At 39.9% G+C, this 25,998-nt stretch overlaps 1 protein-coding gene across 1 annotated transcript in view; it reads left to right on the top strand.

Annotated features, from left to right (window-relative positions):
• Positions 1 to 25,176, top strand: part of SPTLC1 (serine palmitoyltransferase long chain base subunit 1) — a 39,207-nt gene extending 14,031 nt beyond the window's left edge. Inside the window, exons 6-15 of the mRNA XM_074570127.1 lie at positions 5,860 to 5,992; positions 7,723 to 7,852; positions 9,655 to 9,744; positions 10,451 to 10,558; positions 11,904 to 11,999; positions 12,312 to 12,408; positions 13,718 to 13,772; positions 22,249 to 22,366; positions 23,202 to 23,275; positions 23,718 to 25,176. Coding sequence (XP_074426228.1) covers positions 5,860 to 5,992; positions 7,723 to 7,852; positions 9,655 to 9,744; positions 10,451 to 10,558; positions 11,904 to 11,999; positions 12,312 to 12,408; positions 13,718 to 13,772; positions 22,249 to 22,366; positions 23,202 to 23,275; positions 23,718 to 23,811 — 995 coding nt within the window. The 3' untranslated portion in view covers positions 23,812 to 25,176. The remainder of the gene's footprint in view (positions 1 to 5,859; positions 5,993 to 7,722; positions 7,853 to 9,654; positions 9,745 to 10,450; positions 10,559 to 11,903; positions 12,000 to 12,311; positions 12,409 to 13,717; positions 13,773 to 22,248; positions 22,367 to 23,201; positions 23,276 to 23,717) is intronic.
• The last annotated feature ends 822 nt before the right edge of the window (positions 25,177 to 25,998 follow it).

The following is a 25,998-nucleotide window of genomic DNA, read 5'->3' as shown; positions in this document are numbered from 1 at the left end:
TGGAGGTTAGTAAATGTGACACCCATCTACAAGAAGGGCCAGAAGGAAGATCTAGGGAACTCTAGGCCTGTCAGTCTGACCTCAGTGCTGGGGAAAGTTATGGAGCTGATCATCTTGAGTGCCATTATGTGGCACGTAAAGGACAACCAGGCAATCAGGGCTGGTCAGCATGGGTTCATGAAGGGCAGGTAGGTCCTTTTTGACAAACCTGATCTCCTTCTATGAGAAAGTAACCCATTTAATGGATGAGGGAAGGGCTGTGGATGTTGTCTACCTGGACTTTAGTAAAGCCTTTTGACAGCATTTCCCACAGCATTCTCCTGGAGAAACTGGCTGCCCATGGCTTGGATGGGGGTACTCTTCACCGGGTGAAAACTGGCTGGAGGGGTGGGCCCAAAGAGTGGTGGTGAATGGAGTTAAATCCAGTTGGTGGCCGATCATGAGTGGTGTTGCCCAGGGCTCAGTATTGGGGACGGTTCTGTTTATATCTTTGTCAATGACCTGGATGAAGGAAGTCTGCAGATGACACCAAGTTGGGCAGGAGTGTTGAGCTTGAGGGTAGGATGGCTCTACAGAGGGATCTGGACAGCTGGGGTTGATGGGCTGAGGCCAGTGGTGTGAGGTTCAACAAGGCCAAGTGCCAGGTCCTGCACTTGACTCACACCAGCCCCATGTAGTGCTACAGGCCTAGGGAAGAGTGGCTAGAGAGCTGCCTGGCAGAAAAGGACCTGGGGAGGGGGGGGCGGTTGACTGCCGTTTGAATATGAACCATTAGTGTGCCCAGGTGGCCAAGAAGGCCAACAGCATCCTGGCCTGTATCAGAAATAATATGGCCAGCAGGACTAGGAATATGATCGTCCTCCTGTACTGGGCACTGGTGAGGCTGCACCTCAAATACTGTGTTCAGTTTTGGGCCCCTCACTACAAGAAAGTCGTTGAGATTCTGGAGTGTGTCCAGAGAAGAGCAACGAAGCTGGTGAGAGGTTTGGAGCACAAGTCTTAGGAGAAACGGCTGAAGGAGCTGGGATTGTTTAGCCTAGAGAAAAGGAGGCTGAGGGGAGACCTTATTGCTCTCTACAATTACCTGAAAGGAGGCTGTAGAGAGGTGGGGGTCTCTTCTCCCACGTAACAGGTGGTGGGAGAAGAGAAAATAGCCTCAAGTTGTGCCAGGGGAGGTTTAAGTTGGATATTAGGAGAAATTTCTTCACCAAAAGGGTTATTAAACTCTGGAACAAGCTGCCCAGGGAAGTGATAGAGTCACCATCCCTGGAAGTATTTCAAAGACATGTAGATATGGCACTTAAGGACATGGTGTAGTAGTGGACTTGGCAGCACTAGGTTAGCAGTTGGACTCGATAATTTTAAAGGTCTTTTCCAACCTAAATGATTCTGTGATTCTTTATATGATCTCTTTATAGCATAATATCTATGTTTCCAAGTATTTTTTTTAAATGTAGACTTATTATTTGTATCTCTGCCTGTTTGAAGGGATTTAGTGAGTCCCTATTAAGACATTTTTACTTTGTGCTGTATCCCTGAAAACTGTATCCACGCCTTTATCCTATGATAAGCTTGAAATACTAGCATATTCACACATGACTGAATCTTTATGGTTATTTTCTCCATAAGGATAGCTGATTATTTCTTTGGTGGTGGGTGTTTTTAAGGCTATTGTTGCTTACCTGTCAGCCACAATTTCAGTGCTACTGAAATCACTGAAGATCATGACTGGCTACCCGAAAAAATATATTAAAAATTATGTGGTATTTGGCCTCAGTTCTCCTGCTTTTGACTTGCATGCAAGCTCATGCTATGCAGAAAACTGGCTTTTCGTAGGCATTGTTGACAATTAATAGCGTTATTAAGATTTCGTAATTATGTAGAAAGCTGTTCCAGTTGTATCCTCCTCTATGCAAGTGTACTCTAGGTAGTGTTACAGAATCATAGGGTTGGAAGGGACCTTTGGAGATCATCTGGTGCAACCCCTCTGACAGAGCTCACTTAGAGCAGGTTGCACAGGATCGCGTCTGGGCGGGTTTTGAATGTCTCCAGAGATGGAGACTCCACCACCTCTCTGGGCAGCCTGTTCCAGTGGTCTGCCACCCTCAAGGTAAAGAAGTTCCTCCTCATGTTTAGGTGGAACTTCCTATGCTCAATTTTGTGGCCATTACCTCTTGTCCTGTCACTGGGCACCACTGAAAAGGGCCTGGCCCCATCCTCCTGACACCCACCCTTTAAGTATTTATAAGTGGTGATAAGGTCCCCCCTCAGTCGTCTCTTTTCCAGACTGAAGAGACCCAAATCCCTCAGTCTGTCTTCATAAGAGAGGTGTTCCAGTCCCCTAATCATCTTTGTAGCTCTCTGCTGTACCCTCTCCAGCAGTTCCCTGTCCTTCTTGGACTGGGGAGCCCAGAGCTGGACACAGTACTCCAGGTGCGGCCTCACCAGGGCAGAGTAGAGGGGGAGGATGACCTCCCTTGATCTGCTTGCCACACTCTTCTTGATGCACCCCAGGATGCCATTGGCCTTTTCAGCCACAAGGGCACATTGCTGGCTCATGGTCATCCTGTTGTCCACCAGGACTCCAGGTCTCTTTCCACAGAGCTGCTCTCCAGCAGGTCAGCGCCCAGCCTGTACTGGTGCATGGGGTTATTCCTCCCCAGGTGCAGCACCCTACACTTGCCCTTGTTGGATTTCATAAGGTTCGTCTATGTCCAACTCTCCAGCCTGTCCAGGTCTCTCTGGATGGTGGCACAGCCTTCCAGTGTGTCAGCCACCCCCCTCCAGCTTTGTGTCATCGGCAAACTTGCTGAGGGTGCACTCTATCCCGTCAGGATAGTTTGGAGCTTTCACTTTAGCTAGGCTAATCCAAGTGATGTAACCAGACAAAAGCAAATCATTGCAATAAGGAATAGGAGAGTCAGATAGTATTCTGTTTTTTATCACAGTGGAATAGTAGTGAAACCTTACTTAGTACCGTTTTAAGCTTTTCAACCTCACAATTATACAAAGCATTCATTCCGTTATGTAATGATGCATCAAATTTGTGTATGCTGTATGTCATTCTGAACTTATGTCTTCTTGCCCTTGGCAAAATTTACTGGGCTTGCAAATTTTCTTTTCCTTAACACAAATCTGATTATATTTCTTAGCTCATTATTGCTGATAGTATTTCTTTCACCTACTGTTTTTACCTCGCCCTTGCGCAGTGTAGTGATGGTTGTTGGTGAGTAAAGCTCAGTGAGAAGCACGCAAGTTTTCATTTTTAACTGTGATGGTCTTGTCATCCAGTTTTTTAGTTAAAGGATGTAGGTGATCTTTTACCCTCAAACAAAGCATTTTTCCCCATTAGGTATCAATAGGTAGGCGTGCATAGTAGTTGTTCAGTCCATATATCCCCTAATTTGTTATTCTTTACTGGCAGGGCTTCAAGAAGGAATGTTTTTGGCTGAATGTTATTTATATTGCATGTTTTAAGTGCCATGTGGCCTCTTCTTTTGGTATTTGCTGCCAGAAAAAGATCATTCTTGGGCTTTCTATTCAATAATTGAATCAAAGTTCATCCAACCTATTTTGAAGCCTGACTAGTGGTTGCTTCATTGGTCCTGAAGTCTATGTAACAATAAAGAAAAAGATACAGAATTTCTGAAAAAGGACTATTTAAAATTTCTATCAGAAAGTAGATTACATAACTTCAATCAGTATCCTTCCTTCCAAAGATTTTGGAGAAGAAAGGCTGTTCTGTGTTTCTCCAAATGTTTGGTATCTCTAATATGGCTGGATCAAAGTGATAGAATCATAGAATCGCCTAGGTTGGAAGGGACCTTTCAGATCATCTAGTCCAACCATCAACCTAACTCTGACAAAAACCATCACTAAACTCTATCTCTAAGGACTGTGTCTACCCATCTTTTAAATACCTTCAGATATGGTGTCTCAGCCATTTCCCTGGGCAGCCTGTTCCAATGCTTAATAACCCTTTCAGTGTAAAAATTGTTCCTAATATCCAGTCTAAACCTCTCCTGGCGCAACTTGAGGCCGTTTCCTCGTGTCCTATTGCCTGTTACTTGGGAGAAGAGACCGACCCCCACCTCTCTACAACCTCCTTTCAGGTAGTTGTAGGGAGTGATAAGGTCTCCCCTCAGCCTCCTTTTCTCCAGGCTAAACAACCCCAGCTCCCTCAGCCACTCCTCATAAGACTTATTCTCAAGACACCTCACCAGCTTCGTTGCCCTTCTCTGGACATACTCCAGCACCTCAATGTCTTTTTTGTGGTGAGGGGCCCAAAACTGAACACAGTATTCAAGGTGCAGCCTCACCAGTGCTGAGTACAGGGGGACAACCACTTCCCTCATCCTGATGGCCTCACTATTGCTGACATAGGCCAGGATGCTCTTGTCCGCCTTGCCCACCTGGGCACACTGCTGGCTCATATTCAGCTGCCAGTCGATCAACACCCCCAGGTCCTTTTCTGCCAGGCAACTTTCCATCCACTCTTCCCCATGCTTTTAATGCTGCATGGGATTGTTGTGACCCAGGTAGCAAAAGAAAACTTTTAAATAATAAGTGATTAAACTTTTTGTTTCATTTTAAAACTGGTGGAAGATCAAATGAAAGAATTACTTTTCATTCAATTTTTTGATGCTCAGGTAAACATTAGGAAAGGATTGTTGAAGATTTATAGTTTGCAGTCTTATGGATAGAATTGCTCTTGACTGTGATTGGGAGGCTGTTGTTTGAAGATACACCTTCTGCTTTTGTTATGTAAATACATGAGTCAAGTGCTCTTTTGGAGAAAGCTACTGATAGGTGTTTCTTTAGTATGGTGAAGGTAAGACTTTTACAAGCAGTTTCTTCCTACACCCTTGCTGTTTGTACCTGGCTAAAAATACCAACATTGACATAACCATGCCTCATAGGCTATTGAAAAATCTGTATTTTTAACTGATGTTGCCTCATCTGATTTTTGTTTTAATGAACTTTCAGTAATTGCAAAAAGGTAGCTTTTGCCCAATGCTGATCTCTCAAGTCACACACTAAGGAGCTCTATTTGCCCTTTATTCTTGTTTGTTTCCAGTTGATAAAAGGCATAATTCTTCGACTAACACTTGCTAGCAGAAGCAGGTGGTGGCAAGAGGGTTAGGCAAAATAACATTTTGTCTGATACAGGTTATTTTGCTTAGGCAGAGTACTTAATGCTGTAGTCACTTTTCCGCAGCAACAGTCCACTCACCATGTAGTATTACACTTCTTAATCTTTTGATTCAGTGGCGTTTTGTTTCTAACGTGGGTCACTTTGACCTAAATGGTTTGGGAAATGCTTGTGTGTGTAATTGTGCCAGTTTATCTTAAGGGTGGGTAAACTGGCACGGACATAGTGACCTTTTCAATTGGCTGAAGTGTGTTTAAGAGATGGTATGTGATCGCAGCCTGACAAGAGCAGTTTTCTGTTACAATGATAGCTGTGATATTTGCAGTGGAAGCATCAGCTTGAAAGAACTGACAGTCTGCCAACAGGACCTCATTAATTGCTATAAATTACATAGCAATTTGTTGTCTGACTTAATGACTGTGCTCCCTAATCACAATCCAGGAACACTACATCATTACTTGTGGTTTAATCACAAGTAGATTTTACTTGCCATTGCAACAGAACATGAGAAACACATTACCACATAAATATTTTCAGATCTGTCAAAGCTTCTGATTAATATTGGGTTACTTGTCAGTTTAAGTAAGGAATGCTTTTCCTGCAAATAAATATCTGTTTGCTTCAATTAGTTTGTTTTCATATCAGAAAGACTATCATTGCTTTTAGCATGCATCTATCTAAGATATTTCAGTTTTTCTCGTGAATAGATGTGCACTTAGAATTAGAAGAACGACTAGCAAAATTCATGAGGACAGAGGAAGCTATTATATACTCATATGGATTTGCAACAATTGCCAGTGCTATTCCTGCATATTCAAAAAGAGGGGACATTGTGTTTGTGTAAGTATTGTTTTCTTCTTGGGAAATTACAGATTGCAGAGTTTTTCAATTTTTTTAATTTTTTTTTATTATTGTTAATCTTATTAAGTTAACCATTTAGAAAATAATGCTAGTTTTGAGCAAGTATCTTGTTGTACAAATGTCAAGTATCTTTTCTTTGCCAAATACTCCAAATCAAATCAGTTACTGTTTTTATCATGGAAGAGCAGTCTTGGGCACTCAGCTGAAAAAAACACAACCAAACTTGTGCATGCAAGAACTAATGGAAGTTTAATACCTAGTTTTCTTCAGAAACTGTACAGTCATATCTGCTTTTCTCCTGTTTACTGCTGGCTTTTTACCTTTCTTGCAGGACAGTTATTCCTCTCATGTATATTTGCAACAGATTAGTTGGATAAATATTGGTACATGTTAAAATAACATAAGAACAGCTACTCAGGGTCAAACTAAGGGTTCAGCAAGCCCAGTATCTGGACACAGAGAGTAGCCAGTTATAATTTGTCGAGGGAAGAGAGAAAAAACAGGACAAAAAAATATAACAATACTCAAAGCTTTCTGAGCCAAAGAGGAGGGTTTGCTTTTAGTAGTAGCTGATAGATTTTTCTTAGCCTTCCTATTCTTTTAGTACTTTTGTAAATCTTTAGTATCCATAATGCTTATATGACATGTAATTTCACAGTTTAACTTGAACATTTTATGAAAAAATATGAGGAAATAATTGGTTTGAATATAACAGCTTCTAGTTTCAATTGATGCATTTGATTTTTAGTCAGTGAACTGATACATCTTCTGCATGGGGGGTGTGAGTGAGTGGCTATGTGGGCTTTAGCTGCCTGCTGGTATTAGGCTACAGCACGCTGATGCTGTTTGTATTTATCTGCCAAAATCTTTCTTCAGTGCTTTCTTTCCCAAGTGTAGGCTTGCAGCCTATATGACTTCTTCTACCAAAGTTCTTTCACAACTTTTGATCACGTTTTTTGGTTATCTTTGAACATTTTCTGGATCAGCTTTTTTGAGACTAGGATTGTGCACGCTGTTCAAGATGCTAGTGTATCCTGGATTCAGCTATCTTGTACTGTTACAGCTTCTCACTGACAAAAGATCTCACAATATTTAAAAGCAACTTGGTTGAAATTACTGCATTTAGCATGTACAGAAGGTTTGATTTAGTTGCCACTTTTAAAAGATTACTTGACTTAAAGCAGCTGTGAAATTGCGTACCCCATCAGGCTCAGAGATTTGCTTTTCCAGCACTTACAAATGGCAGATAGTTCTTTGAACACTGAGATGGTAGTTCCCAAGGGATATTAAAAAGCAGGTTTTGAATACTTGGAGGACCACTGTAAATGTTATAGGCACACCTTCACCCCTTTTTTCTAAGACCCAGAGCAAATGGAGTGAGAGGTTTCTGGAATGATTACCGTGGTATTGTATCCAGTCCATGGAATGTTGTGCTCAAACTGCTGTCAAATACAAACAAAAGGACCAGTGTACACTTCAAGAAGGAAACTGGAAGCTTGCTTTGAGTGGCTATAGCACATAGGAAAGTTGAGAGGCTTTGGAAATGAGTTTTCAAAATGTAAATAAAATATGTGATGCTTTAATAAATCTGGTTTTAACTACACCTGGGTACAGATATCTGCTCAAAAGCAGAACAGTCCTAATAGCCAGCTTTCTTTGAATAGTTGTTAAACCAAATGCAAACTTGGAAGGGCTTGCTGTATTTACAGAGATGAAGCTGCTTGCTTTGCTATTCAGAAGGGATTGCAAGCATCTCGTAGTAACATCAAGTTATTTAAGCATAATGATATGGCTGACCTTGAACGACTGTTGAAAGAACAAGAGACTGAAGATCAAAAGGTACCATTTCTTTGAAGAAATATTTGTACTCTTTTGTGCCACCTCCCCCACTTTTTTTTACTGGGTTGTTTAATTGAATGGATGCAATGCTTATAGTCAGTTATTTGGTTTTCATAAATCTATACAACTGATTTTTTCATTATTTATTTACTTATTTGCATTTATCTGTGTAACCACTGGAAGCAAACTCACAGGCGTTGGTAGTGGGGGAATATCTTTATGGGCAGATGACTGAAGTGTGAGATTATTTTATTTTTTTTAAATACTATTACAGAGCTTTTTTTGTTCTTTTTGAAATACGTATAATTGCATTAACCTAATAAATCAGGAAAGTTAATTATCAGTTTGAATACCATACTGTAAAATCAACACAAAAGCATTTAGTCCGAGGCCTTTAATTTATAGAATCAGCATGATTTTTTTTTTCTTAGACTCTTCCCCTGTCTTGCACTCTGCTCTTAAGGTGTTCTCTCTCTTGAATAATTTGGGTCAGTTTGATGGCTTGCTTCTCATTCTGACAGTACCACAAAAAGCACCTACTGAAATCAGGATCAGCAAGTACAGATAACGTGGTTAAATGATTTTTAAAAGAATTAGCTGAAGAGCTGTGATCATTATATGCCTCGTTCACAGAATGCTGGAAAGTTACAATTAGAAGAAAGCTGGTTTTGTGCTAACACTAGAAAAAGTAAAGTAGATAAAATGCATAATTATAAGCCAATCAGCCTAACAGCAATTTAAATCAGTAATGGATCTGATGATTAGCAAATTTATAGACAACTTAATAGTTAACATATCTTCATGGAAAATACTTTTTGTCAGATAATCTTTACATGAGTTTTTAGATGTGGTTGACAGACTGGTGATGCAATTTGTGTAACACATTTGGTTTGTTAGGGCACAGTGCTTTAATTTAGCTACATGGTTAAAGTTTCTTAATGTAATTAGCTGAATGTGAACATAAAGTTGGTGGCCAAGAGCTTAATACGGACCAAGTGTGTATAACTAAGACATACTGACTAGGAACAGGTAGATCTTACCGCTAGAGGTGGTCCAACTTGTTTAGTAGACCGTGGCTAGTTTTGGTACCTAGCACTCAGAAAAGTGAAATAGATGTTCTCCGAGTCTTTTCACAAGACTGGAAATGGTAAGAAGCATGATTTAATGTCCTTGATCAGAAGATATCAACCAGGTTTATAGTATATACCAGGCAAATGGTATTTTAAGACAACTAAACTCAAATCATACCATTGAATGTTAAACAGAAACCAGTGTGGGATATTTATGGCCTCTATTGTCCAGAGCTCAGACAGGGAGATTGTAACTTGAATGTTATGAATTCTTTTGGATTGTGTTTTATGAAGATGCTACTTGTGGGAGGTTTGTGCTGCACTGAGAATGCTGGTGCACAAACCACTTGTTGAAAACCCTTCTAATTGCTCAGATTAATGATGAATATAGTAGAGACCAAGATTTGTCGTATTTGTTCTGTAGTTGTATTGCTTGCATTTTATTCATAAAATTCAAATGAATTTGTTATGATCTGTTTGAAAACAAGGCATCTTAAATCTTGTGTAAGAGTTAAAAGCTATAAAAGTATTACAAAATAAAGAAAAACTACTTCAATAAGGCATTTCAACTTTTGTTACAAATGATAAATACTAAGTTTAAACTAAAAGCTCACTTGAAAAAGAGACACTATCTTCCTTCCCTTGCCATTACTGTCCTCCCTGTAAAAAATATTCAGAACTTCGCTTGTTAGTAGCAATTGATATGAACTGAAACCATATATTTCTCTGAAGAATCCTCGCAAGGCCCGTGTAACTCGAAGGTTTATTGTTGTGGAAGGATTGTATATGAACACGGGAGACGTTTGCCCTCTTCCAGAATTGGTAAGTGGTTGCAGTTTGTCTTTTAAACTCTGCATCTGAAAACATGTGGCTGATGAAAAGCTCTGCATGCAGTTTTTTTTATCTGCTTGCTTTCTCAACCATTCATGAAATGGTGATCCCAAGTCTTACATTGTTTTGAAACCTATGATCAGGATTAGGATACTGAAACTATATGCAATGAGACTTGCAGATGAATATCTGGTTATTGTCTAAGTTTTTAACCTGTAAAACATACTGAACTTTCAGCTATGCTGTACGATACTAAATCATTAAATTAAGTTATATGTAAAAAAAATAACAATGATGTTTCAAAGAAACCCACACACAGCTGTCACAAACAGTGACTTCAAGGAAAACATTTGCTATTCAGCATAAATTGGCTTTATGTGCAGGCTATATTCTTGTAGGCAATTGAAGAAATGCTGAGAAAAGGCATCATCCTGAAAGTATCTGATAGCCAATTTAAAAAAACAAACAACTTTTTTTTGGTACATGAATATTGATGAAAATTACCCTAGTCTTACCTGGTGGAAGAATTTAGAAGGCTTTTAAAATGTCTTAATGACATAGCACAACTCCAGAGCTGACATTTTTGCAGTATTCAGGATACTGCACTTGTCTGTCTTTACTTTATCTCCCTCGCCCATTTTGTTTCCATGTTCTGATGACCTAGCCTTTTTATTTTATTTCACTTGCTTTCTTTTAGATAAAATTGAAATATAAATACAAAGTTAGAATATTTTTGGAGGAGAGTCTTTCCTTTGGAGTCCTTGGAGAACATGGAAGAGGAATTACTGAACACTTTGGAATAAATGTAAGTGGAATAAATGTGAGTGCTACTGTGAACAAGAGACTTGTACAGAAGCAAATTGTGCAGTTGATTTCTTATACCTGTAGCATTAACAATATTTAGTGTACGATAGCAATAATATTACTTATTTTTAGTTATTAAGATAACAAAAGAACTTTTGCAATGCATAATTTTATTTTTTTTTCGACACTCAATGAGATGATGATTGCAGTATTTTCCAGCCAGATACACTTAAAAGTGTCATGCTTACACAGAAATATTTGGGGGCTAGGGGTAAGTCAGAGAAATCTTCTCAGTGTATATAGCCAGCCTAGTTCGCTCTATTGCCTTTTACTCCAGTGGGGAAAAAACAGGTAAAGCTTTTGATGATCCTTTCAAAGATGTTGTCTTACTACTTTACTGCCAGATTAAGACAAACTATTTTTCCAAGAGTCAACCTTTTGTGGTGCTTATTCAGCTGAGGAGTACTTTGGAAATACAAAGCAATGTCCTTGCAGTTGTTTGCTACAACAGCCACCTGAGCTGGGGAAGGAAGAAGTGCATTTTGGTTTCCGCTGTCTTAGTATGGAGTATCTCTCACTGCATTCTGACAGTGTCTGACTTCAGCTTGGAAGTGAAATATCAAATTCTGAGAATTCATTCGGTCTTCCGCTATCTCCTACTGCTTTCACTTTAAGTGTCTTAATACCAAATGTGGAAAAGAGAAAATGAATGTTAAGCAGCTTTAGATAAGGAAATAAACAGTGCTGCTGTGATGCTTGCCAAGTACCATCTGATTAATTGGCTTCTATGTTAAATTCCCTTAGAAACATAATCTTTCAGTCTTGTCAGCTCAGGATGGGAATTTGCAGTGGTCGTCATCGTGCATTACAGAGCCTGGCAAAAAAAATGTTTGCAACTAGTAAGTTAAATAAGACAGTTGTGTCTCTAAGGTTCAAACTCTGATTTAACTAGACTTATGCTCAATTTTAATCACATTCTAACTCCTGCTGACTGCAGTGGGACTACTTACATTCTTAAAGGACACTGTCAGACTGAGTGCTTTGAGGAATTGTCACCAGTATGTATATAATACATTTTTTCTTTGTTCTTCACATTGCAATGCCTGGAAAAGAGTGACCCTAAGTAAACTATCTACGGATGTATAAATCTCAATTTCTAAAGTCCTTTTTTGTATTGCTTAAAATTGCTGTTTCAATTGTAGCTTCATTTTAATATGTGGTAGTTTGTTGGATCTTCTCTAGTATTCATGATAATATAAAATGATACGTCTTTAATAGATTTGTCTTATAAATTGTTGTGACGTAATCAAAAGCATGTTTTAGTAACTTGTTAATTTAACTGGCAGATTGATGATATAGATCTTATTAGTGCAAACATGGAAAATTCACTGGCTTCCATTGGAGGATTTTGCTGTGGAAGATCTTTTATTATTGACCATCAGGTAAGCCAGGTCTCACTTTTATGTGGTGTGGCAAGATTAATTACTTAGAAATACAGAGTTAGTTACTAATATCAATTTGCAAGGAGTGTTATGATATAAATTATTATGCAACATTTGATTCCATACAGAAACTGTCTGGTTGTGTGAAATATGTAGATGAATTGGAGACCTACTTTTAAATCCTTCCGTGAACCTGTAGATGTGGAGAAGAGGTTGTTTGACTGTATGTGAATTAACTTTTAAAACATTGTCTATACTGCTACAAAGAAAAAAGTGGATTTTTTTTCCTTTTTTTTTCTTTTTCTCACACAGCGATTGTCTGGTCAAGGCTACTGCTTTTCTGCATCCCTACCTCCTTTGTTAGCTGCTGCTGCTATTGAGGCTCTAAATATTATGGAAGATAATCCAGGTACTTAATTCAGGAAAATCTTATTCTTCAGTCTTTTTTCACCCAAAACTAATAACTCATACCTCTCCCTACTTTGATTCCTCACCGTTTTACTTTAAGTCCTCTCTTTTGTTCAGATAATTAATTTTGCATGTATGGGTTTTTTTATTCATATAGCTTCCAATCCCGCTTTTCTTCTTCTTCAATGTTTCCTCCCCTTTCCTTCTTCCAGCTGCAAATAAGTGAGTTAGGTTAGGCTGGGAGGGAGAGAAATGGCTATCACTAATCAAATAAGAAATTATTATTCTGCTTTATAGACTACTGATATGTTTCTTCCTTGGAAACAAATTTCTTCAAGACAAATGGAGGAAGGGAAGGCTAAAGAGAAACAAATAGGAGTGTATTTGCTCAGCCCTGTCCTTTCCACTTGCACTACATAATTATGTTTTTTCTTCTCCAAGTAAGAATCCAGGCAAGAATCTCAGGAATGATTATCGTGCAAACAACTGCAATTTTGGCAGGACCAAGTACAGAACATTTAGATAAAGTTGGCAGGCAGGAGGACTGCTGTATGAGTCAGCAAACTTGTTGCTATAACCTAAGAAAGATTTTTTTTTTTTTGCGCCGAGGTGGAGAGGGTGAGAGGCATATGAGGAGGACAAAATTGCCCAAATCTTGTATTTTTTTTTTAACCTTCGTTAGCACAAACAGATTCGAGGACATCTTTGGAGAGATGTAGTACTTAGTTTGTCACAAATTAAATAAAAACTAATGGGTAGCCCATGCCTGGTCCTCAGAAGTTAAACAAAAGCAAGAAAAAATTAAGAGTAAATTATGGGACTGTTAGCTGTAGTGGAGGGTTAGCATTTACCAAAGAAAAGAACCAAGATTTGCAGATCCAGGAGTCAAAGTTTCCCATTTAAGAATCTGCAGTGAGTTGGTGAAAGGATCAAGGAGCAGAGTATGCCTTGCCATAGATATCTTATACATATAAATAAGTTGGACCTGCCATTTCAATGCCATTACCAAGTGTTTGTGTCATCCTTTTCATATGATCGTGAACCAATGCAGCTGGAGTAATGAGATAAAGGAAAGTAATGCATTTGTCAGATCTTAAAAGCCTGTCATTCCTGGCAGAAATGGGAATCAGGAGCATTATGAAGAGTAGTGAAGAGACTTAGTACTTTAATACATATGTATATCTTAGTTTTCCTTACAGATGCTTTTTTTTTTTTAAACCTTAGCCTTATAGAAACGTAAAGTAGGAACAGGATATCTAAGCCTTTTCCTTTTTCTTTTTTGTCTTGTTTTTTTTTGTGTGTGTATGTAGACATTTTTCGGACTCTCCGGGCTAAATGCGAACGAATTCATAAAGCTTTACAGGGGTAAGTGTGTTTTGGTAAGGAAAAATTGTCAATCTTTTACTTGTTAATATTTACTGCAAAACAGAAGTCAATAAGCCATGGCTGGTACTTTTCTATCCTGTGACTGATTCTACTTTTCACTTAAATTCAGTGATTAGTATAGTCACAAACCAACAGGTAGGCAAAGTGCCTTAGTGTCTGTAACGGGAGTTTTATATTTTTCCCTGATGCAAAACAATGTGGTAATACAGAGGTCCAAAAAAATTGCAAAGGAAATAGTTCTTCTGGGTCATACTGGGAAAGAACTTGAAAGGTTTAACAGCATCAGAAAATTGGGAAGCCCTGTAGCAGAAAAACTATCCTAACAATTGCATAAAGCGATATCAGAGAGAAGATTTGAACCAGTATTTGCAAGGGTTCAGTGTGTTTTTCTTTTTTTTAATTAATAACCACACTAGAAAAAGTATGTGATGGTTTGAAGAGGAGGCAAAGTTTTCAGAAGAAGCTTTTTTTAATGCTGTGGTGTTAAATGCACTCATCTTCCATCCTGAACCATGGCTGCTGCTTTACTCCAGTTCTTCGTGGTGCTCTCACTATGATAGAGTGGAACTAACTGTTGGTTTAAAAGAGAGCGTAAAATGGTGGTAGAACTGTACACAAAGAAAGTGTGAAAGAATACACAGCTTTTAGCCTTTCTCATAATAGAACAAATACAGCAAGAGGGACAAATTAAAAGTAAAGGAAACCTTTCTTTTAGCCAAAGTGCAACTAACCCATGAAATTTAGGAATTGATATGTAAGGATCAGTGCATGTTTACGGTTCCAAAAAATGTTGGTCTTTATATGGACTATGGTGGGGGAAGAAATCGTAGTATTGTAAGCTAGAGGAATCACTGGTGTTTATTCCCGTTCCGGGTACAAACCCAAGTGCCAGTTTGTGGAAGAAAAGGAAGAATTCTTCTGAATCGTGCATACAACTAATTTCTAATTGTCTATGGCAGTTTATAAAGCGTAAGAAAATCCAGTAAGAGGTGGGATGATTAACACAAATCAGGAATGTTTTTAATCTTCTTAACAATCTTAGCTAAAGTAGATTTCTGTCTTTTATTTAAAAATATTTGTGTCTTAGTAAATAGAAATGAAGAAGCTCTGTTGCAGGAAGACAGGATGAACAGGACAGAATTTTGTGGTTTTTTTTAAAAAGCATGACAGTAGTAGGTAGTATCCCTTAAATAGTATATTGCTTATTGCACACCTGGCTGAGAATTTTCCAATAAAGCAAGTTTTCATTGGGGAAAAGCAGATTTATTTTTAAAGATTTTTCCCTTCCAGAGTAATGTGATGATTTTTTTTCAATGAGATCTCATTCTAGTTTTCTGTTATCAAAAATGGCTGAAATGTTTATGGAGTTCAGGGCAGCCCGGTTACACAGGGTTCCCTACCGCCAAGGGTCTGGTCCTGCCACTCAATTCTGCAGCCTGCCCTTGTAGGTGGGGCGTGGAGAGCTATGAGGAGAGAGCTCCCCGAGGCTACATCCATACTGGTCTGTTAACGTCAGGAAGCATTTCTGGGCACTGGATCTTGATTGTCTACTCTGTCAAATTGTTGATCTGTGGCATAGTTTTGGCCCAGGCCAAGCAACGCTCTTTGAAAGGACTCCTGGATGCTGTTCAAGAGTTGGCATGAGCCAGGAGCTGTTCCCAGTAGTCAGTTTGGATGTGGCCACCCTGACGTGGAGACTCAGATTTTAGAAGTATGCATGTGAGTCATTCCATACCCATTCACCACAGGGCCAGAAAACGGTCCAAGGCATATTTAATTTACTAATACAGAACTAGCCTTAGAAGGAATGTTGGAGTTCAGGAGGCTAGTTTTAATCCTTTGTTACTTCAAAATCAGATCTTTCAGACCTCTCTTTTTTGTGTAGAAGTTGTGTATTTTTGTCTGAAAATGAAACTTCCTCAGCATGTCTTAGGAAAGGGAATTCTTATTCCAGGAAAGTTACAGTGTGCAGGCATTGGATTCTCAAATACTTGTTGAATCTTTATTTGGCAGAGGCTTAGGAAAATGTAGTTAATACTTCACATGAAAGTTAAAGTGTTGCCATCAGAAGACCTCACGGTAAACTCCTGGGTTTCTTCAAATAATTGTGCAAGATGAATTATGTAGTTCAGTTTATTACAGCTGTGACAGACAGAAAAAGCTTTAAGATTAAAATTGTTTGAAACTTGTAACCAGCCTTTATAAGTAAGCATATTACAAATATAAAGCAGGTTGTTCAGGGAAAGACTTGGTTTGAATGGAAGCCCCATCCAGGGAGTTGTCAGAGCAGCCAGCTCCATGCATTAAGACTGCTTCTGTGAAGAGCAGGAGGAGGGCAATAGTCACAGGGTGTTCCATTCTGAGGGGAACTGGGGGTCCCATATGCAGGCCAGACCCTTCCCACAGGGAGGTCTGCTGCCTCCCTGGGGCCCGTGTTAGGGATATAACCAGGAAGCTTCCTGGCCTGATGCGGCCCTCAGGTTATTACCCTCTTTTGATCTTACAGGCAGGCAGTGATGAGCTGGAGAGTAGAAATCTGAGGGCAATGAAAAAGATTTCAGGGCCTTGGGACGGCTTGTCAAGGGTTCAGGGGCACAAATTGTGTTCTCCTCTGCCCTTCCAGTTTTGGGGACTGACGAATGGGTAAACAAGAAAACTGGACAGATCAACACCTGGCTCCAAAACTGGTGCTACGAGCAGGGCTTTGGGTTCTGTGATCATAGTTTGATCTGCAGGACACCGGGCCTGCTTGCTAAGAATGGGAAAACCCTATCCCAAAACGGGAAAAGGGTACTAGGCGAAAAGTTAGCAAGGCTCATGGACAGGGCTTTAAACTAGAATCGAAGGGGGAAGGGGATAAAACCAGGCCCACAAGTAATGAGCCTAGAGATAAAGGGCCAAGGATGGGGGTGAAATCGGTAGCCCAGCTCAGGTGCATCTACACAAATGCACGCAGCATGGGCAACAAACGGGATGAGCTGGAAGCCATTGCGCAGCAGGACAGCTATGATGTAGTTGCCATCACGGAAACGTGGTGGGATGACTGTCATGACTGGAATGCTGCGATGAATGGCTATGAGCTCTTCAGAAGGGATAGGCAAGGAAGGAGAGGCGGGGGTGTCGCTCTGTGCATTAGGGGATGTTTTGATTGTATAGAGCTAGATTCCAGTGATGATAAAGTCGAGTGTTTATGGGTAAGGATGAAAGGGGAAGGCAAATAAGGGAGATTTTGTGCTGGGAGTATGCTGTAGACCACCCAACCAGGATGAGGAGACAGATGAAGTATTCTGTAAGCAGCTGGCTGAAGTCTTGCAATCGCCAGCCCTTGTTCTGGTTGAGGACTTCAACCTACTGGGTATCTGCTGGAAATACAACACAGCAGAGAGCAGGCAGGCTAGGAGGTTCTTCGAGTGCATGGAAGATAACTTCCTGACACAACTGGTAGGTGAGCCTACCAGGGGAAGTGCCTTGCTAGACCTACTGTTCACAAACGGTGAAGGACTAGTGGGAGATGTGGTGGTCAAAGGTCGTCTTGGGTTTAGTGATCATGAAATGGTCACGTTTTCAATTCGTAGTGATGTAAGGAGGGGGGTTAGCAAAACCTCCACCTTGGACTTCCGGAGGGCGGACTTTGGCTTGTTCAGAACACTGGTTGAGAGAGTCCCTTGGAAGATAGTCCTGAAGGGCAAAGGGGTCCAGGAAGGCTGGACACTCTTCAAGAAGGAAATCTTAAAGGCCCAGGAGCAGGCTGTTCCCAAGTGTTGCAAGTCTAAAGGGTGGGGAAAATGGCCAGTCTGGATGAATAAGGAACTTCTGATGGGACTTAGGAATAAAAGGAGGGTTTACCACCTTTGGAAGAAGGGACAGGCAACTCAGGAGGAGTCCAGAGATCTTGTTAGGTTATACAAAGAGAAAATTAGGAAGGCAAAAGCCCAGCGGGAGCTCAACTTGGCCACCAACATTAAGGACAACAAAAAAGGTTTCTATAAATACATCAACAAAAAGAGAGCCAGGGAGAATCTCCATCCCTTACTGGATGTGGGGGGGAAAGTTGCAACCAAGGACAAGAAGAAAGCTGAGATATTTAATGCCTTCTTTGCCTCCGTCTTCAATAGTCACACCAGCTATCCCCAGGGTGCTCAGCCTCCTGAGCTGGAAGATAAGGATGGAGAGCAGAACAACCCACCCATAATCCAGGAGGAAGTAGTCAATGATCTGCTTCTGCACCTAGATGCACATAAGTCTATGGGGCTGGATGGGATTCACCCAAGAGTACTCAGGGAGCTGGCGGGAGAGCTCACCAAGCCTCTCTCCATCATTTATCAACAATCTTGGTCAACAGGGGAGGTACCACGTGACTGGAGGATGGCTAATGTGACACCCATCTACAAGAAGGGTCGGAAGGAGGATCTGGGGAACTACAGGCCCATCAGCCTGACCTCGATACCAGGAAAGATCATGGAGAGGATCTTCTTGAGTGAGCTCTCACAGCAAGTGCAGGGCAGCCAAGGGATCAGGGCCAGCCAGCATGGGTTTAGGAAAGGGAGGTCCTGCTTAATCAGCCTGATCTCTTTCTGTGACCATGTGACTCTCCTTCTGGATGCGGGGAAGACTGTGGACATTGTCTGTCTGGACTTTCGTAAGGCCTTTGACACAGTCTCCCACAGCATTCTCCTGGAGAAGCTGGCGAATCATGGCATAGACAAATGTACTCTTCACTGGGTTAAAAACTGGCTGGATGGCCATGCCCAGAGAGTTGTGATTAATGGGGTGAAATCCTCTTGGCAGCCGGTCACCAGTGGTGTCCCTCAGGGCTCAGTTTTGGGGCCAGTTTTGTTTAATATCTTTATCAGTGATCTGGATGAGGGGATTGAGTGCACCCTCAGTAAGTTTGCAGATGACACCAAACTAGGTGGGAGTGTTGATCTGCTTGAGGGTAGGAAGGCTCTACAGAGGGACCTGGACAGGCTGGATCGATGGGCCAAGGCCAACTGTATGAGGTTTAATAAGGCCAAGTGCCGGGTCCTGCATTTTGGTCACAACAACCCCAAGCAACGATACAAGCTTGGGGAAGAGTGGCTGGAAAGCCGCTGTTGTGTGAAAAGGGGCCAAGCGGTTTTGGCAGAAGATAAACCCCCTTGCATTCTAACACTCCTCACCGAGGTGGGAGGCTAGGTGTGGCTAGGTTTAAATTCTGAGTGATGCCCAATTCAGCACTATCAGTCCAATCGCATTTAATATGTATTAAACTATTATGATTTGGATATACTAATAGTGGACTGCACCTTCAGTCTAGTCGTGCTCATGAACTACCACGGCCTCTCTCAAGTTTTTGGTTGCGTTCAGTGAGAAAGCGAAACGACTAGCTACTGAAACAGTGCAGTTTATTTAAACAACAGATATACAGGTTCTTTAGGATTGCTGGTGATAAATACACTGTCTGCAAAGCACGTGCAAATAAAGATATTGTTAAGTATACAAACGCGTGACAAAATTATAAACGATACAGCCTGGCTAGAAATGTAGGGTAGAGATTCTCTAGAGAAATTTCTAAGTCCCTGAGAAAGCACTCGGTGTAATCGAAGTCTTACCCAAAGGCATCCCCATGAGGGGGAAGAAAGGCTCAGCCCGTCGACTGATCCCAGAAATCAGCGATGGAATTCTTCGCGATGGTGTCTTCCCTGACATCCCCTCTCTCGGGCTATTTTTATACTATTTTTTTATCTTCAAAGTGGAGTTTGAGTGACTTTAGTCATACGTACTTTTTTATGATTAATGTACTCAAGGAGGAGTGTTCACACCTCAGGGGCAGATAGCCTCCAGGATGGAGGTGTGTTTTGGTACATTGTGGTGAGCAAAGTTTGCACAAAGGACAGCATTTCATCAACATCTGATGAAATGTTGGCTCGGGTAGCGTGTAGGCCCCTTATCTGTTCCATAGTACCATCTCGTCCCCCTATCTGCTATTCGTCACAAGGGAAGGCCACAGAAAATCGCGTTCCGTTCCATCCCTCGTGTAGTTTCGCAAACAGCCTTGTACAGGGAATCGCAGATGTTGCATTCTTCGCGTGCCAGCTGTGGCTGTATTCTACCTCAAAAGCCTCTTGATTTTATGACTTTCCTTAATGTGTGAACAATGCTGTATTTTTGTATTCTTGGCCAATTTAGTAATTATTCCACAGCTGCCCAGCAGAAAATGACGTGTGCGCGCTGGTGGACGGCCAGCTTAACATGAGCCAGCAGTGTGCCCAGGTGGCCAAGAAGGCCAACAGCATTCTGGCTTGTATCAGGAATAGCATGGCCAGCAGGAGTAGGGAAGTGATCGTGCCTCTGTATTCGGCACTGGTGAGACCTCACCTCGAGTGCTGTGTTCAGTTCTGGGCCCCTCTGTACAAGAGGGACATTGAAGTGCTGGAGCGTGTCCAGAGGAGAGCTACCAGGCTGGTGAGGGGTCTGGAGGCCAAGTCCTATGAGGAGAGGCTGAGGGAGCTGGGCATGTTTAGTTTGGAGAAGAGGAGGCTGAGGGGAGACCTTATTGCCCTCTACAACTACCTGAAAGGAGGTTGTAGAGAGGGGGGTGTTGGCCTCTTCTCCCAGGTGAATAATGACAGGACCAGAGGAAATGGTCTGAAGTTGGGGCAGGGGAGGTTTAGATTAGATATTAGGAAGAATTACTTTACTGAAAAGAGTGGTCAGGCACTGGAACAGCCTGCCCAGGGAGGCGGTTGAGTCACCATCCCTAGAGGTATTTAAGAAACGTCTAGATGTGGCACTTCAGGGCATGCTCTAGTGGCAGAGATTGTAGGGGTTTGGGTTTTTTTGTGTGTGTATGGTTGGACTCGATGATCTCAAAGGTCCTTTCCAACCATGAAGATTCTATGATAGTAAGCTTGCTTCCTACTCATCTTTTCTCATTTACTCTGGAGGGGGGCAGTTTATGATTATCTATTTCAGTTAAAGAATTGTGTCTGTTTTATAGCTAGAAGCTAATACTGTGTCTCTCTAAACAAAACCTGGTTGTTTTATTAGCTTGTCTTAAACTCTGTTCTCCGTAAAATAGATTTAAATTACAGTGAAACTTCATCTGACTTCTACTCTCATCCCCCTACTTGTAAACACTTCTTACGAGTTAGGTCACTCCTAGGGAACATAACTAAGAATGGGTGTGTTATTTGGCTATACTGTGTATTGGTTTTCTGCCTTGTAGCTGGACCTTGGACTGCTTTTCCTTGTCCCTTGTGTTACCAAATGTTGTATCCCTGATCCATAGATACGTGAAGCAAATGCTGTGTGTGTTCTTCTGTATTAAAGAAATTGCCTGTGTTTGGTAAGCTTGCAAGTGTAGGTGAATGACATCAGAATGTTTGCAGTTTTGTGGCTGAAGAAGAATATCAGTTTGATTTGTTTTTCTGGAATGGACTGGGAATTGAAGTAGTATTATAGAAATAATGCAAGATGCTTTCTGTGCTAGGGTATAATTTTATTTTTCAAAGGTTATAATTGATTCAGTATGTTTGTAGTGGCAATTCTCTCTCCTGTAGGCTCCAGTTCTGGTGTTTATGGATTTAACATCTCTTCTGCTCTGAATGGGTCTTGGACTTTTTGTAAAAATAGAAAACTTATTTGAAAATGGGGGTATAAACTTAGAATGCATGAGGCAAGCCCATCGAAGTCTGGAAATCAAAATTATGGCTGATTAGGTAAACACGCGCTTATGGGACGTGTTAATTTTGGAGACAAGAGGTCTTGCTTGGGTATTGGATACATTTATTTTTTTTTTTGGTGGGGAATAACTCAGTCCTGAATATGATGATATGATGCGTCAGAACAGCAACAACCAAATGTCAATCATTCAGTCAAATTCTAGGAACCTGATTAACAGCTGTCCCTACATACAGATGTGGGAGCAATTCTAGTAATACAGCTAGTTTTAGAGGAGCTTCTGACTAGGTGGCAGATGATGTTGTAAAGATTTTCTACAGGAAATAACTTAAAATTTGCCAGAAAAATAAACCTTGTTTCGTCTTTATCACGTAAGTGAGTAAAAAGATTTATTATTATTTATTTCCTTAATATAGACTCCAAAGACTTGACCTGGCTAGCTGTGCTTTTATCAGCAACATACAGGCCTAACACTAACATTTCCCTTACATCTTAATAAGGATCCTGACAAAATTTCTGAATTGTTAATCCTTTTTGCAAAAGGAGGAGTCGCTATTGTTACACAAACTTGCTGAAACTACATTTAGTAAATCCCTTAGGAAAGGCATTCACTTGATAAGTTTTGTTATCTTTACCTATTGCAAGCTGAAATGTTTTGTCTGCATTAATATTACTAAAGTGAAATATCCCTCTCTTTTCACTTGACACCTAGTAAGGGGAAACACTTACTGTATAGATCTTTAACATGTGTATTCAAGTAGGATGTGCATTAAAGGTATTTTATTTGTTTTAGGATCTCTGGCTTAAAATTAGTGGGAGAATCTTTTTCTCCAGCATTGCACCTACAGTTGGAAGAGAGCTGTGGATCTCGAGAAAATGATGTGAAGTTACTCAAAAGAGTTGTGGATTATGTAAGTGACCCCATAGCAATTAAAATATATCATTACCTTTGACTGTGAATAATGAATGAATTGCATACAGGTAGGGAGGCTTGTTGGAATGTCTTGCAGGAATGCTGCAAGACACTCATTTTCTTTGCTATATCAGGGCTACGTTAAAGACCATCTTCTAACCATTTCATGCTGTAGATGCTTAGGTCTGTAGCACTGGATAAAAACATAATTAGACCTTTTACTTCAGAAAATAATTATTTCCTGTTATGTACTTCAAAACTCAAGTTAAATTTGCATATAAAACTGTTGCTTAGAAAACTTATGATGTTTGTAAGAATAAAGGCTTTCGTTTGAACAGAGTTCTGGTCATGTATTTTAACCATTTGAGGTCTAGCTTTCTGTAATTTTGCTTGTTTGAGTCCATGAACATGCTTTTTTGTGTGAAGAATCTCATCTTTTGTATGTAGTATTTTTTCCATCTCCAATACACATTGTTTCTCTTCCTCCCACATGAAGGAGGTGAAGGTCGATGAGGAAGTTTTATATTTCAGGTGGCAGGTAAACAAGACTGCACAACAAAAAGAAACTCTGAAGTTGATTTCCTTGAAAATACGCTTAAATATAATTTAATAGCCTATTTAATACAGCATTTTCATATGATTACTTGGAGGTGAAAGCTAAAGAAGCTACTCCCTAATTTGTTTTATGTGTTTGCCCAACATTTAAAACTTCCATTTGGGAAAGAGTTATCCTGACATCAAACTTGAAAGTTAGTTATATTTATTTGGTGATAATAAAGATATGCTATCAGAAGTTCCCAGATTGATGACTGTTGTATTTTCTTTATTTATAGTGCATGAATAGTGGTATTGCCTTAACTCAGGCCCGCTATCTGGAGAAAGAAGAAAAGTGTCTTCCTCCACCCAGGTTAGTAGAAAGTTGATACGTTATTTCATTTTATTGGGTATGACTCTCTGTCTCTTTTTATACATTTATGGCGTTTTGTTCAGTAGACTGGATTGAATAGTTGGTCCTGTAAAAAATGAAAGAGGGTCCATTTTGAAGTATATTTTCAGTGACTACATGAATCTCAGTGATCAGCATGTTGCCTGTTACTGAGCACGTTTCCATGACCTGCATGTGCACAGGTAAAAAAGGTAACAATCACATTTCTGTGGTATGTATAGGAGGGGGAAAAAAAGTAGTCTGGCCATTTCTGGTTAGTCATGTGTCTTGTTTCAGGTTGAATTTTAATTTGTAATAATTTCCCTAGAGATAGTGATCTTAATGTGTTAAAATTAGTACAAGAAAAGTCTAAAGCTGGCAAGGAGTAATGTTTCTTGTGTATGTTCTGGTTTTCTTTTTCTAGTATTCGAGTAGTGATAACAGTGGAACAAACAGAACAAGAACTGGACAAAGCTGCATCACTTCTTAAGGAAGCTGCACAGGCTGTATTGAATTAGACTGCTGTTTTGGATTACTCTTTCCCCAGAGTATCAGGATAGGTGTTTAACACTGTATAGTGACTTCACTTCAGATATTCAAGTTCTTCCACTGATGGCATAGAAACCTGACTGAGTAACAAGATTGTCCCAGAACAGTACAAGTGCAGTGAGGGGAAGAAAGCTGAATTTTGGAACAGGTGAATGACACAGTGTACTCGCAATTTAAACTCTAGCATTTACCTCCATTCCTTAAAATGGGATATCATTCTTGCATACAGGACTCTTTCATAAGTTGCATCTTAAAAAGTTTTAAATTTATTTCTTCAAATCCTTAAACATTTTCAAAAATGTATATGAACATTTAGTTTTCTCCCAAAACATCTAAAATGTATCGTTTTCTCTGCATGTTCTCAGAATGTAGGAACTTCAAATAAATTTCAAGGAATTATTCCCTGCTCCCCCCAAACGAAGACAGTTCCTAATACTGCCAAAAGGGAGAAGATAACATAATTAAGAGATAATTTTGTGCTATATTACATAACTTATTATTGAATTATAGGAGGAACTTCAGTTCTTTTTTGTTTGTATCTTTCTTTAACCATTTTGGTCAGCCAGCTTTTAAAAATGCCTGGCCAGAGAATACCATCATCTAAATGGTAAATTCATATTAAATATGACTTTCTTCCTGCATTTCATATGTAATTATGTACATGTTTGATATTATGGGCGAGGGTTTTCATATTATTAACTTTAAAACATTTAAACTGAAACCTCTGACTTGTGAAACTGGTGTAATTCCATTATAGTATGGTTAGTCAGGGGGGCTTTGCACCAGTCTTGAAGAGGAATCATAAGCAAAATGAAGAATAAACCAAGGTTTTGAAACAGCAACTAAATACTAGCTTAGTCAAACTACTTTGAAGTACTAAAAAGGCGTATGCTAACTTTTATCTCTAAACAGCTGCACCTTAGAGGGAAAGGCTCACAGATAGCTAATTAGAGTTTAGATGGTACAAATACTACTGAAATACAGCTCAATATGTGCACATAAAACCCCCACGTATTTGGCTAGTAATGATTGGATGTTATGCTGTCAGGATTTTCAGTAAGCATAGATGGACATTATGCAGATGGACACACTACACCAATCATAGAAAACTGCTAAGGAAGGATGACAGTAAGCTGTACCTTTTTAAAAAACAAAACCTAGCCATGTATTTCAGGATTTTGCTTTAAGAACGCCCATTTTAAAATTTTATATTCTGCCTGATCTGTATTCTGGGTTATTTTGTACTTATGTGCCTTTTTGGTTGCTGCTACAAGGACTACAGGACTATTTCTGAGAAACATCATTGTTTAAATAAAAATTTAATCATGTTTGTTTCAGATTTTTATTTCTTATATAGTTACATTTTGTAGCATGATCAACCATATTTTGTTGAATATTCTGCATCAGATAAGCATAGTGTGTCGCCTCTTTCAGTTCAAAGTGACTGTCTCTGCACTGGTTTTCAAAACTTCTCACCTGTGTACAGTCAGATAAACCGTCCAAAGTTGTGTTGGGGCACTTTTGTGATTGTTGCTTGACTATTTGAAATAGTCTAATCATCATCTGCAATGTGCAATGTAGAGAAACCTTCATCCCACTGTGAAAGAGTATTCCTGTTTCACTGACACTTATGTTTTTCACAATTAACTGTGAGTAAAAGCCTGTGAGAAACCGACAATTTAGAAGAACAAAAATGTGGGGAAGGAAGCCGATTCCCATTTTACAGACTGGAACCAAAGTGCGGAACAGTCAACCTTCTCAAGACCTTCGGAGATTGTGAGAAATGGAAATTAAAATTTACCGCTATACTTCAAACTTTTGAGCCATTTTTGGTTTGATAATTGAAACCTGAATATTCAAGTAAACTCAAGCTTTTGATGTAGAAGCTGGGAACAAAAGAGGTACTTGGATTCCAGTGCAGCGTAATAAATGGTTTTAGAGTTCAAGGTAAACCTGTGAAGGTAAGCAAATCACCAGTTAGCATTGAAATACTAGGTTGTGGAATCTATTTCACTTTTTGCATTTTGTTTTAGGTTGTCTGCAAGTGGGGGCAATTTTTTTGTTTCAGTTTTGAGAACTAGCAATCTTTAGATACGTGGGTTTTGTGGGTTTTGGTTGTTGCTTTAAAATGAAGTGGTAACACCTAAATTGGCAGG

The sequence above is a fragment of the Larus michahellis genome, chromosome Z, assembly GCF_964199755.1.
Source record: "Larus michahellis chromosome Z, bLarMic1.1, whole genome shotgun sequence".
In the NCBI taxonomy this organism is placed as follows: domain Eukaryota; kingdom Metazoa; phylum Chordata; class Aves; order Charadriiformes; family Laridae; genus Larus; species Larus michahellis.
This window is presented reverse-complemented; position numbering and strand designations above follow the sequence as displayed.